The sequence below is a fragment of the Scatophagus argus genome, chromosome 14, assembly GCF_020382885.2.
Source record: "Scatophagus argus isolate fScaArg1 chromosome 14, fScaArg1.pri, whole genome shotgun sequence".
NCBI classification, from domain to species: Eukaryota; Metazoa; Chordata; class Actinopteri; family Scatophagidae; genus Scatophagus; species Scatophagus argus.
In genome coordinates this window covers 20,323,829-20,337,839 of record NC_058506.1, presented here as the reverse complement: position 1 = coordinate 20,337,839, position 14,011 = coordinate 20,323,829, and the positions used below count along the sequence as shown (strand labels likewise).

Below are 14,011 nucleotides of genomic sequence, written 5' to 3'. Positions count from 1 at the left end.
AAGTTGGTGGCATGTTTTTGTTTTTTTGTTTTTCACTGTTAGTCTTAATTATTTGTCACCGTACACTCCAGTGTACGCAGTGCCTGCAGGAAGTGTCAAACCTGCCGATTCACAGTGTCTTGAATTACACTTTGTTTACTCAAAAGTGTGCACGACGAAATCCACGAAATTGATGCTATTGCTAGCATTTAGCATGTTAGCGTGCTATGCTGTGCTAACGTAGATGAGTCTGGCAGGAATTCAGTGTTTTGTTTTATTGGGAATATGGATAGAAACTCAGATTCATCCTGGGTTCAACTTTTGGAGACCAAATCGCATCAGTTAGCTGTCAGTGTCAGGAGCAAATAAGATTGTTTTCTCCTCCAGAGTTTCGCGTTAAACGTCCAGTGTGAAGGACTTAGCAGGCAGAAATAAAATGTGCTGTTTCGAAGTATGTTTTCATTAGTGTGTGTGATCACCTGAAACTATGAAACGCTTTGTCAAAGGTTGGACCCAAGTCATTGTCCTGCAAGTCACGACTGACAAGCCTCTAGTCAAGTCCCAAGTCCTAAATTTTAAGTTTTGGGTCTTAAACGAGTCACAATCCCTCCTGACCAAATGTAACACCATTTTAACAAACATTTACCCATCAGTGGGACCGATGGCCTTCAGCGATTTACTCGCCAAACAAAAAGTGACCTGCGTTTGGTTCATGGCGGATGTTGATTTCGGACCCATGGAGTCCACGTTAAATTGATTCAGGAACTGAATTGATTCGTGGCACTTTTCATTAACGTACTGCCGAATCTTAAATACTGCGGGGAACTGTCGAGTATTTTCAAGCCCAAAGGCTCAAGTCCACGTGAAGACACGCGTCACTGGGCTTCATCACCGTCAGCCATTAAGTCCTTCACACTGGACCTCGGCACGGTTCAACACATGTTCACAATGGACGTCCACGCGGATCTTCCTTCTGACTGAAAGAAAAAGAGTCCATTTTAAGTTGACTTTGGCTGTGACACCAAACAATGTCGGCACTGTAGTCTTGCAGATTTGTTTTCTCTTTAGCATCCAAGTCAGTTCTGTTGCTTTATCTTGGTTGGATTTTTTTTTAAATTAGTTAGCATGTATTTCAGTGTATTCACCAAATGACAAAGAAAACGCTCTGTATGATACCGACAAACCATTTTACTGCTGGTCGCTTTGCTCCTAATCGTGACTCGTTGCAGTGCTTAGTGCTGTTGTAGAAATTGTGATGTAAACTATAAATTATGAAAGATTTCCAGTCTGACCAAACTCACAGCGTTTGGTGTGTTGATGTCTTAAGGTTTTTGAGCGGACGGAGGCTGCGGCCTTTTCAACGCTCGTGACAAAACTTAAAAGTGCGTGCTTACGTGTTATTGCGATGGTAAATAGTTGTGTGTTATTTGAGATTTGTTATGTTGTAAAATCTGCACTACGTCTTGCATATCAAAGACAGCAAATTCCCTGTGATTCCCTTTTGTTTATTTGTTTTGTTTTTCATTTTGTTTTCATTTTCGTTCATCTCGGAATGACCTTGGCCTCCATTTAACGTCTTTAAAACTGGAATGTTGTACATTTAGTGCCTTTTACATTTCATCAGCTAACTTGAACATCTGCTCCAAATAGAAAAGATAAGATTCATTTATTTTCCTTTTATTGTATGTATTTTTTTATACACATAATATCGCCTCTGTATCCACTGTCCAAATTTTATATAAAACCTATTCCTGGCCAATTAAATCTGTGTGTGTTTTCTGATTATTATGTGTTCTCACCAAACTGAAATCTGTTTTCTTCTGAATAAGACAGAAACACAAATGTACCATCTACTAAATCATCTTTAATTTCTGTCATATTATCGACGACATGAAACCTGTCAACCACGGAAATAAATTGCGCAGAAGAAGAAACGTGAAATTGTAGCTGCGAGTAAAGTCCGCTGCTGGTGGAGGAGAGTTTAAACATCACATGCAGGATGTAAAACCCTAGAAAACAGATGGCGATAGATAAAGAAGCCAACCCCAAACCAAATACGATCAGTCAAATCCCACGCGGTCACCATCATCATCATCATCATCAACAACAGGGCGAAGAAGACGCAGAAGAGCTTCGACTGGCACACTCATGGTGGGACTTGACGCTCGTCCTGAAGCCCGTCAGGCTGATTTTATTTTGCAGCTCAGGCGTGTGCGACAGGAGCTCAGCAAACTGTCACTTCCGGTGAGCTGCCTTTAAGTTTTACTGCAGCAGGTCCCGGTGTTTTACTGCGAGATGAACTCAAGTGCAACTGCGCAGGCGCCGTTTCATTTAAGCAAATTACTTCAATGTCAACTACATAAGAGTGTTTAATATATGCAACAGAGGATGTTCCTGTGAATTCTTCTTAATTTAATTTATTATAATTTATGTTTTTGTTAGCTTTGTTTGCATTCGTATCGCGTGAAAGTACCGCAGTGTCCAGATACTCACTGTTGGTACTGTGTTAGTACTCACGGTCTTACTTCACAACAGGAAAAGTACCTAAGTATTCGCATCAGCATGTACTTCTCAGAATCATGTAAATTATAATACTGGATTATAATAATTACTGTCCTCGTCGCTTTGTTGTTGCAGCTGTCAAAAGTGAGACTAATTTCGGTTTACTTACAGCTGGGTGGTTTGTGACTTTTACCCCCCAGTCATAACAATACAACAATAATACACAATAATACATCATATTTAATTTGTTGATTACATTTTGTATTAGTAACCAGAAGCTCAACAACAACACAGTGTAGGGATACTCTGTTACGAGCAAAGGTCGTGTTTGAAATTCTACCTGAGTAAAAGTACACAGAAGTTACAAGCAAAAAGGTCCTTAAAGTACTCACTGTGCAAAAGGCCCCTTCCGGTGTCGCATTTCTTGAGCTGAAAGATGATGTATTTTATAATCTTCTGCACGTAGCCTGATCATTTCTGCATACATGCGTCATATAAAAAATAAAACAACAGCAGCGGCGTACCTGAGAACACCTGTGAGGGACCCTTAAATCCATAACTACACACCGAAAAGCACATTTCTGTGTATAAGATCAAAGTAACTTGTAACTTCCACCACACACACACACACACACACACACACACACACACACACACTGCCGACGGTGAGGCAAAGGCTGCAGTGTGTGTGTGTGAGCAGCAGGAGGCAGAGTTGATCCAATCGATCGTTCAGCACCTTAAATAAACTGTCACACCCCCTCCTGCCACCTGTCGTTGAATTAATGATTAATATCTTGGAATAACATCCCTATGATCTCACCGTGTACCTCCAGGAGACAAAGGAAAACCCCATCACACACACACACACACACACACACACACCACATCACATCAGTGGTGCTGCGCTGATAAGCAAACAAGTCTGGAAATCCCTGGAAATATAAAAAGGGGACGCTGCCCAGAGAAGGTGTGCATCATGTGATCTCTTTGATTTGTAATAGGAGCTTGTGTGTGTGTGTGTGTGTGTGTGTGTGACAGAACACATGACACTGGGGTGTCATCCTTCATTATAAACCATAGTGAAGGATGACAGGATGGCGAATGTGACACCAGACCCACTGTGAAAGCACTGCAGAAGAGAGCAGGTAAGACTCCTCCTCCTCCTCTTCTTCTTCTTCTTCTTCTTCTTCTTCTTCTTCACTTGCTTTATTCTTTCTGCGATCACGTTTGTTCTTTCTCACCTGATGTGCCTGTCAGCTGTGCTGGTGGATTTTTCATATTTGACAGCAACCAGTTACTTTTTTTGTGGAGATTTGTGTACGAAACAGTGACTGACCGGACTTGAAGTCTCAAGGCCTCCTTACTGACCTTTTGTGGAGCTTTCAACCACGTCGCACTGTCCTCATCATGGAGGTTTTAGAAGCTTCAGGACTTGTTGCCTGCGTTGTCTTCAGTGAAAAGCATCAAAGTTGACTTTTCACATCAGGAATGAGAACAAACACAACTCAAAGTCAACTTACAAGCTTTTGTTGGAGCTTTCAGCTGTGTTACACAGACTCCAGAAGACGGAGACCATCTTCATCTTCTTTTTGAGATTGTTTTTATAAAATATATAAAAGGTTTAAAAATTAGCAGCTTCTTCCGTAATAGTAACAATAATATTAATAATACAAATGTACTGCCTAGGAAGTATTTATACTTAATGAAATGAATCCTTCCCTTTGGAGATGTGAGCACTTTTACATTGCATTCTATTATCATTTTGCTTAATGAATATAAAATCAGTCTTCCATGTTGGTTGTGAACATATTAGTACAGCAATATCAACCTGCAAGAGAATCAATACAAAAAGACAGAATGGAAGAAGGTGGAAATCAGAGTATTTTTACACCAAAAGAGATTTTGTGAATACTTTGTCCGCCCCTGTTGTGACACATTTAATCATCTGTGGGTCCTGCTTCAGCTCTGAGGCTCACTTGGACAACGATCACATCACTGAAGGAGGGGAAAGTTTTCCTCACTTTGTTCGAGACGCTCAGACAGATGTACAGTCAGATGAAGCTAATTTGTCTGTATGTGTAAACTGGTCTTACTCACTGTAATTACAGACTTGTTTGTTGACAGTCTGACGAACCAGAGACAAGCCAGATGAAAAATCAGACTCACTCCCACAGTCCTGAAAAGGATGTGCGATTTCTCAGCACGCCCACACGCGTAAGATGAGCGGACGGGTTCTTATAAATCCATCAATAACTGCAGCTGATGTTTGGTCTCTCTGGGTGGAGATGTGGAGCATCAGCACATTCTTTCTCCATATCCATGAAAGCTTTTTAAAAAATCCAAGATGATAAACACGTGGAAGGCTGAGTATACTTTGAACTTTTGGCTTGTGGGCAAACATAAAATGACCCAAATTCCAAATGGAGGCTGGTGTGTGAGAACATCCAAACTATTTTCTGAAGAAATGCTCCAACTTTAGGATTAATAGGGGGATTTTTATTATTTTTTTTGCCCCCCCCCACCCAGTGTGTCCTTGAAGCGGAGCATAACAGTGGACTTCCCAACCCCCTTATAAGGCATTTCCCTGAGAACAGTGGGAGGGGGGAAGAGGGCAGAGCAGTGCAGGATATTCTCACAGGATGTGATGGCTGGACAGCAGCCGCAGCAGCCGTGAGATGTGGAGGGAAGAGTCAGCTGAGGGAAGCTTTTGGCTTGCGGCGCTCGCTTGGTTATCGATCCGTGAGTGGGTGGGTTTGCGTGCTGAGGATGTGAAATCAAAATGGTCAGGAGGCTCGACGAGGATTAGTCATCAGCTGAAAGTGAGGTAAATGTTCAGCTCTTCATGCATGTTCTTCATGGAAGCTTTGGGCTGTGAGAGCAGATGTGCGTGTGCATGGTTACAAATGGGAATGTGGAGGAGGTGCTCAGATGCTTTACTTGAGTGAAAGTACCAGTAAACCAATGTAAAAAATACTCTGTCACAGGCCCTGCAAAGTACAAATACTGAAGTGTTAGCAGTTTACAAAGATTTACATTAAAAATATGACCCAGGTTTTCAGATAAAACCTCTGGATTTTTTTTATTTGTTTTTATTTTTTATTTGTATTTTTACTTAAGTAAAGGAGCTAAATACTTCTTCTACTCTCAGTATAAAGGAAAACAAAAAACTTGTAATTAAAAAACATGGAAATTCAGCAGTTAAGAAGCAGGAAAGTGTGAACTTCTCTCAACTTTTTGATTACTTATTAAATTAAAGTTTAACTGCTGGTCCTGAGTGGAAATTTAAAGTTAACAAGTAGTTACTGTTAGTGAAATGGATTTAAAGTATCAAAAGTAAGAGTACTTCTTCCTGCTGTTACTGATGTATTATTATAAATAACATTGTTAGACTGTTGATTCTCATGCTTCAAGGGTGCAGCATTTTATGGAAGGTGGTGGGCTGAGGTGAAGCTAATCTTAGTTTAGTCCAGTGGTTCCAAACATCAGGGTCGGGCCCCCTCAGAAGGTCAGAAGATAAATCTGGGGGGTCGTGATGACGGGAGAGTGAAGATAAAACAACAAAGTTCTGATACGCACACGTGTTTCTCTAACACTTTAACATTTTAGGGCCTCAAACATTATTTAAATGAAAGCAGAGGAAGGTTATACTGTAAATGACTCTTTGGGAGAACTGATAACAACTCGCAATGTGACAAGAAGTGACACTAACTGCTGATCTAATCTTTGATCATGCATTTTAACTGAATATAAAAAGATAGCAAAGCTTTGATCACGATGTAAAGCCGTAGATGTTGAATGAAGTGGAAACGCTCACATTACCTGGAAGTCCACTTCTTGCTTGAGAAAGTGAGAAAATGTGTCGCTGATTAATAACTGCAACGTTTTGTCAGACTGTAAATGTTTTCTGCAACTGACTTTCACAGTAAATTTCCACGTCATGAAAAACAAGTCTTGCAGCTTTTTCGTCACATTAATTGCATCTGAGCTGCTGAGGACAAAAATTAGTTTTGCATTTTTAACCACCAACAAACTCTGTAGCGCCGAATGAATGACGGGTCTTCATCTGCTCAGTAAGCTGGCATTTGCTCACGGACATCACATGAAAACCCTGTGATGAGTATCTGAAAGAGCAAATCTGTGGTTATGTGAAGGTCTCACGTAAGAGTGGAGGGAACCTTTCACATGAACTTAACCTTATTTAGCACTGAAATTAACAGCATTTGAGCTTTCACAGCAACAGCTGCTAGCATTTCTAATTTTAAAGCCTTTACCGGGTGTTGTTGTTGTTGTTTTTTTTTTTTTTGCAAACCTCTGTGCTACCTCTTCTGTTTCACCTAAATTTCCGCGTCCTTATCATGGCTGGGTACTTACCATCGCTGCGATGCTAATTACTCCCACATTGTCTACCCCGCAAGGCTGCACGTTCTTTTGTATTGTTCAGGGGAACCTATCAGGAAATATCTTAGTTTCCGCAAAATAACGAGGCACAGAAGAACTTGTGTCTCGTAAAAGATGACTCACATCTAAGGCCCGACAAAACAATCTCTGTTTTTTCTGTTTCCAAACACAAGCGATTACATTTACTCAGAACTTATGGAAACCAGTTAGCTTCATTTGCTTAGTCATTCTTTCGCAACACTACCAGTTCTGCAGCTATATATATCAGGCAGTGCAAAAGAGAAATGTCAAGCAACAAAAAGCCCCTTTTGTATCGCAGGGCATAAATAGCATAGGTCATGTCACATAGTAGGTAGGGCCACTTCCCTCTTCCTTCCCTTTTCGTGTTATATCACCTACAACATGCTTCCTGCATTCATGTGCTTCTAACCTGTGTGATCTGGGCTCTCTCTCCCCGTGCTGCAGCACCATGGCCGTCTTCCAGCTGCTCTTCCTGCCGTTGGTCAGCTGCTGCGTGGCGGCGTCCGCACGTTCTCCCCGCCACCTCCCTCTGTGCCAAGTTGTAAGTACAACCCGTTTAAACTCAGCATCTCCAGACACATTGCTCACATTTTCAGTTAAATAGATGCTCAAAATGTATGAGGCTTTTTTCATCCGTCCTGAGTTTATTTTCATGGGTTGCCCTTGGCAACTCGGATGAGGCACCTAATCCATCAGGTATTTTCAGATTATCTACAGGCAGATAGTTTATTTGAAAGCTTTTGACCAGAGAGGATCTGATTTATTAGTTCCAGCTCTTGAACTCTGCTGCCGTCAGACCTTCAGACCTCAATATTTGGACAGTGAAATGTTTTTTGGCTTCACTGGAAGAAAATCTGGAAGTGTTTTTGTATTACACTGCAAAGCTCTTTCGTCAGTCTAAGTCACCATTTATCAAAAAATGTACAGTAGGTTTCCTCGTATCTGGTGAATCACTGCGGCTCATCATTGGAATTGTGTAACAAACTTGAAATGTAACATGCATCTTGAATACTGGAGGAGTCTGTTTTCTCAGGATCTGAAAATAAGGACGTTAATGATGTTGGTTGAATCACTACTATTTATAGCCTCAAACCGAGAAACCGCTCAGTGATGGTCACAGACTCGGTTGTGCTGTAGCGTGTGTCTGTGCAGCATGTCATTTCCCATCAGTTTCTCTGCCCATTTGCTATCAAATAAAGGCATAAAACAGCCCAAAAATAAAAACTGGACTTGACCCATGCATACTGCAGCTCATTATTGATGCCTTAAAACCCCCTAAGTCAGTGAGCTGCAGTCCACCCCGGGGAACCTCAATGATTTATTTCCCATCATTTTCTCAAATCAGAAAAGTAACCTCTGACTACACTTGTGAAATAAATAAAACGTACGACATTTCTGTCCTAAATTGAATGGAGGAGCAAGTGAAACTAACTTAAAATTGCACAGTTAGTTGAGAAAATTATAAATAACTAAACAAACCTATCGATTATTGCTCATTTCTGCCGTGTCAAAACTAGAAAGAAGAAAGAAATGTGCAGTAAAACAATTTTAAAAACCCCTGCCGAGTATGGACTTTATGTGGCGGATGAGACTCCTGTCGATGGCTAATTGGTTGTCAGTTGTCATGGTGATACAAAAGGATTTCTGGGACACATGAGGGCAGCAGTCAGAACAAGGGATGCAGAGTTTGAGGTGTGTGTCGGCTTATGGGTAAAATCCTCTCGTTGTGAAGCACTGTATGGTGAGGAAGACTCCTGTTACCTGCAGGCTGAACTTTGCTGAACTTTTTGAACAAAATAAGGATTCATGTGTGGATTTTTGTGTGGGTTTTGTCCTGTCCGCCCCATCTCTCCTGCTGGAGTCATGCCAGTAAAGGAGCATTCTGGGTTCACTATGGAGAGGAGGAATGACAGCAGAAACCTGTGGCTGTTTCTGTTTCTTACCTCAGTTCTCATCTCTGTTGGACAAGTGGTCATTTGTTTCAGGATTACTATTGCTAAATATAATTTAAAACACTGCACGTGTTTATCTAATGTTACACGTACAAGCGCTTAAGTTTAGGGTTTTCAGGAGCAAGCAGTAATGCCTGATGTTACAGAGAAACGATTGTGTTTTTTAATAATCAGTTTGTTCGTTATAAGCTACAAGATGTTTTGCCCTCAGTCATGACTAAATTATTGTGTTTGTGTTTGTTGCCAGCATGTAAGCACTGAGGAATGCCACTTTCAGGACACCACAAATATGCCAAGAAGCTCAATGTATTCTGTCTCGGAGAGCAAACACAGACAGTTTTATGAGCTGTTTTTGGACAAGGGGGGTCACTGGCCATATGGCTTCAATTATAAGCTACACTTAATAGCTTAAATATTTGAATCTATTAAGAGAAAGGGGAGAGAAGACAACGAAAGCTGTGGGTTGGCCATAAAAATGTGAGGTGTATTTCCTTTAAACTGAAGCTTGGTTGAAAAGCTTCAGAACCGTGTTATTAGTTATTAAATAGATTTGTAACTTTTCTGAAGCAATGTAAAGAGAAATACTGATTGTAAAAAGCTTTTTTTTTTCATAAACCTCAGAGGACTGTGTTGCTGCCAAGAACATTGCGTAGATACACTGACTCATAAATCGACCCTCCACATACGCTTTAAACATGGGGTCTGTATTGTGTCATGGCCAGGCAAGTTGGCAAGATGCCGACATAATCAGTCTTGTGTGTTTGTCTTTGTTCTTAGGTCCAGATGGATGTGTTTTGCAGTGATCTGAGCCTTAGAGGTGCCCCAGTCAACCTTCCTCATGGCGTCCAAATGCTGGATCTTTCTTGTAACCAAGTGCAAATTCTTACCCAGGAAACTTTAGCAAACCACACTGGCTTCCGTCACCTGAATCTTCACTCGAACAAGATCCACTTCATCCAGCCGGGGCTCTTCAAAGACATGACAGATCTAAAAGTCCTGAACCTGTCCAGGAATCATCTGAATGTTTTTGCCCTCTCCAAGATCAACATCGGGCCTCTTACAGCTGTAGAGTCACTTGATCTTTCAAGCAATGGGCTGTACACAGGAATGTCGGACTATTTCCTGGCTGATTCGCCATCACTGAAAAACCTCTCTCTGAATGGTAATAGCATCACCAAAATAACACAATATACTTTCCGTGGATCCCTGTCCTTGAGAAAAATCAGCCTTCACAATAACGTCATCTTGGAGATTGAAGATGGAGCTTTTGACTCCCTGGATCGTCTGACTGAGCTCGATTTGTCCAAGAACTCAATCACATGCATCACAGACTTTAATCTCTATAATTTAACAGTGCTCAATCTCAGCAAGAACAGCATGGAGCTTTTCCAAAGCACAAAATCACAACATTTCTTTAAACTTGAGTGTTTAGATCTGAGTGAAAACAAAATGACTCATTTTCCTTTTCTGCCTCATAAAAACGTGCTTAAATACCTGGATGTTTCACGAAACCAAATTCAGCACGTTGGTGTCCAGAGAGGTCATGAAAACATTGATCACGTGAGGTACTTGGACATGAGCTACAACCAACTCCAAAGCTTACCAGAGTTATTTTTTAACTGTATGGATTCACTTGAGGTGCTGAATGTGAGCAACAATTGTATCAGTTCATTTTCTATCACTAATGAAGTCCTTCTACAGACAGTGAAGATTATCAATCTCAGCTATAATTCACTGCAGAGTCTGACATTTGGAGAAAACACTCTGCAATCGCTGGAAGAGCTCTACTTGCAAGGAAATGACCTTGCTGTCCTGGACCATCAAATTTTTCAAAGACTTCCCAGTATCAATCTCCTGCAGCTCCAGCAGAATAATCTGATAATCTGTGAATTGGATAAAAACCACCAGGATCCTCAAGATTGTGTCTCGTTTGCTTCCATGGCAAACTTACAGTTCCTGAACCTATCTGAAAACAGTCTGAGGACGCTGCCGGCAAATGCATTTGCCAACACGGCTCTGAAGTCACTGGACTTGTCACTGAACCCGGGTTTAGTCCTGGACAAACACTCCCTCTCTGGTCTGGAGCATTCCCTGATTCACCTCTTCCTGAGGGAAAACAACATTTCCAACCTAAACGCAGACTTGTCATCGCTGAGGAGTCTCAAACACATCGACTTGTCCACTAACCAGTTAACCACTCTGCCTATGTGGAACAGAGATTCTTCAATCGAGTCACTAAATCTGCAAAACAACAACCTGGTCACCCTGGATTACAGCACCATGCTTGCTCTGGAGCGCTCACTAAAAACCCTTTATATGGGCTCCAACCCTCTGAGCTGCTGCAGCAACCTCGACTTCCTGCACATAGTGCAGCACTCGGGTGTGGTGGTACCCGATATCGAGATCGTGACCTGCGTTCACGAGGAGTACTCAGAACCCGTCAACATCGAGAAGGTGACCCAGGAAATGTGTCATAAAGCAGGCATCCGAAACTACGTTGTTGCTGTTGTGCTGGTAGCGTTACTTGTGATGATTGTGTTCGGGGTGCTATTTAAATGTTGCCACTCAAGGAAACGAAAGCACAACCGAAGATTTATTGCATAATGTGAGCGAACGGTGTACATGCAGGGCCATGAAGGAATTAACAATGAATGTAGTGTCGGTGATGTCACCCAGAGTCTTCTGATGGAACAATTTAAAGCTTAAACAACGGACAGACTTTTGAATTCAGGACGTATTGTGGGACAAATATTTCCTCCCAAACACCAAAAGAGAAGTTTGGACTTTTTAAATGGACTCAGCATCTAGTGGCCATTGTAGGAACTGCCACTCTAGAGCCTGATGGCTAAAGCAGGAGTGTTCCCTGCTTGGTTTAACATCATATTAGCCATACTGAATGTAAAAGGAACACTACAACACTTAAACAGTGTTGACCATTTTCTCCATTGAGAGACCACATGGAATAGTAGTTTTGACTTTTTAGGAAGTATACTTATTCACTTTCTTGATGAAAGTTAGATGAGAAGATTGGTACCACTTTTGTGTCGGTTTGCTAAATCTGAAGCTACAGGCAGCAGCTGGCTAGCTCAGCTAGCTTATTGCTGCTCAAAGGTAACAAAGTCTACTGATCAACACAGCTTACTGATTAACATGTAATGTCTCCTTTGTTAAATTTGTTACATTTTGTGCGCAGTAGCCCAGGCATGAAAATCCAAAATCCACCAAAAAAACTATGATTTGCTGTTTGTCTTGTTGTAAACCAACAAGACATACTGTGTCATTTTCATTTTTCCCCGTTTCCTGTCTGTATGCTAAACTAAGCTAACTGGCTGCTAGCTGTAGCGCCACAGGTAGCACACAGACATGACATGATCAGTCTTCTCATCTAACTTTGACCCATTGAACTCTTAAACACTTAGCGTGTTCACGAGTTGAATGAGGGGTTCTGGAAAATGGAGACAAACACTACGAAGGATGATGAAACAAACTGCATGTTTCATGGATAATAAAATATGATGAAGTATATGTAAGTGCAGATTCATCTGAGATGACTCTACACTGTCCACAAGTTTTTATAAAGCCGTCCAAGCCGTCCCTTTACCTGTTTGTGTAGTTTGCACTTTAAATTTCTTCTTCTGCGGCTGTATCTTATAGTGTGACTGTTAACACTAAGAAATTAATAATGTTTCTATTATAAAAACTAAGCTGGACGTCTTTTACAGTATCTTTTCTGTATTGATCCCAGGTTTGGGATGCTCCTGACCGGACACAATATATATTAATCTGATATCTAAATGTTTCTTTAAGGATGATGGTGAAAGCTGGACTAAGCACTGAAGTAAATAATAACTGTGATACGCTAATGCAAAAGTACAATAAATATAGTATATGTTTCAAAATAAGAAGGAATATGAAATCCAGCGCTGTAATGTAGTGGCCTACACTGGGATCCACAGTTTAATACAATTTAAATGTGATTATCCTAAAGTAATCATTATTATGATTATTATGTTATTATTATTATTATTTTTTATCTACAAGTCAAATTGATTTGTACATTTTTTTCATCCTGTGATTTTATGTTGTAGCAATGCAGACAATATTTTGTACCAAATGAATTTTCTACACTTAAACACTGTGTGAGATGTTATTTGTGTAACACCTGCAGCCACCTTTATTTTCTCCTCATTATTCTGACATGATTTTCCACTAGTTGGAGTTTTGTAGGGAGTTTGGCTGGTTTCCTGTAGTAAGACAGAGATTGTGGTAACATTTTATTTGACAGGGTCCTTATACAGCGGAGCTTTTCTTGCAGAGAGTTACAACCAGCAGCTGGTTAGCTTCACTTAGCACAAAGGCTGGAAGCAGGAGGGAAACGCTAGCCTGACTTTCCAAAGGTAAAACAATAGTCATCTAAATCTGAGCCAACAAACCTCTTGGTAGGTGAACAGAACCAGGCAACTGTCAGATATTTACTGTCAGACTGTGATAATTAGGCTGCAGAGGAGGAAAGATGAGGAGGTTTATGAGGAAACAGCAGTTAATTATAGGTGTAATTTTTTGTCCACTGATAATTGAACTTCTCTCTACCTCTTACATAATTCTGTATTCTTTGTTATGTGATGTAAGATAAGGCTCATTTCATTAAGGATTAACATAACATAGTCATGAAACAATCTAATGCCACATTTGACGTTTACAGGCTTATAACAATAGAATGAATAGGATATTCAATTTAAAATAGAAGCCATAAACAGAAAAACCTCACATTTGAGATGCTGAAACCATATAAAACCATATAAAATTACTTAAACAATTAATCAATTATCAAAATAGCTGCATAAATATTCAGTCTCATTCCAAAATGAATGAAATTAAATTTCTCCCTCAAACTTCTACACAAAATACCTCACAATGACAAAGTGAAACAACTTTGCTAATTTATTAAAAATGAAAAACTAAAAAATGTAACATGCACATAAGTTTTCGTACCCTTTGCCATGACACTGCCATGAATTGAGCTCAGGTGCATCCTGTTTCCACTGATCATCCTTCAGAGGTTTCTACAACTTGAGTTGAGTCCACCTGTGGTAGATTCAGTTGATTGGACATGACTTGGAAAGGCACACACCTGTCTATATAAGCCCTCACAGTTGACA

The 14,011-nt window shown here is 40.6% G+C and overlaps 1 protein-coding gene across 2 annotated transcripts; it reads left to right on the top strand.

Annotated features, from left to right (window-relative positions):
• The first annotated feature begins 299 nt into the window (after positions 1 to 299).
• On the top strand, positions 300 to 12,985 carry lrrc32 (leucine rich repeat containing 32). 2 transcript variants are annotated; one of them, XM_046410009.1, is made up of 4 exons: positions 300 to 2,223; positions 3,520 to 3,626; positions 7,345 to 7,441; positions 9,630 to 12,985. In XM_046410009.1, the coding sequence occupies exons 3-4, from the start codon at positions 7,349 to 7,351 to the stop codon at positions 11,454 to 11,456; spliced, it is 1,920 nt and encodes a 639-aa protein (XP_046265965.1). In that variant the 5' UTR covers positions 300 to 2,223; positions 3,520 to 3,626; positions 7,345 to 7,348; the 3' UTR covers positions 11,457 to 12,985. The 2 variants fall into 2 exon arrangements, with proteins under 2 accessions (XP_046265965.1, XP_046265964.1); XM_046410008.1 differs by lacking the exons at positions 300 to 2,223; positions 3,520 to 3,626 and adding an exon at positions 4,751 to 5,305.
• Positions 12,986 to 14,011: the final 1,026 nt, after the last annotated feature.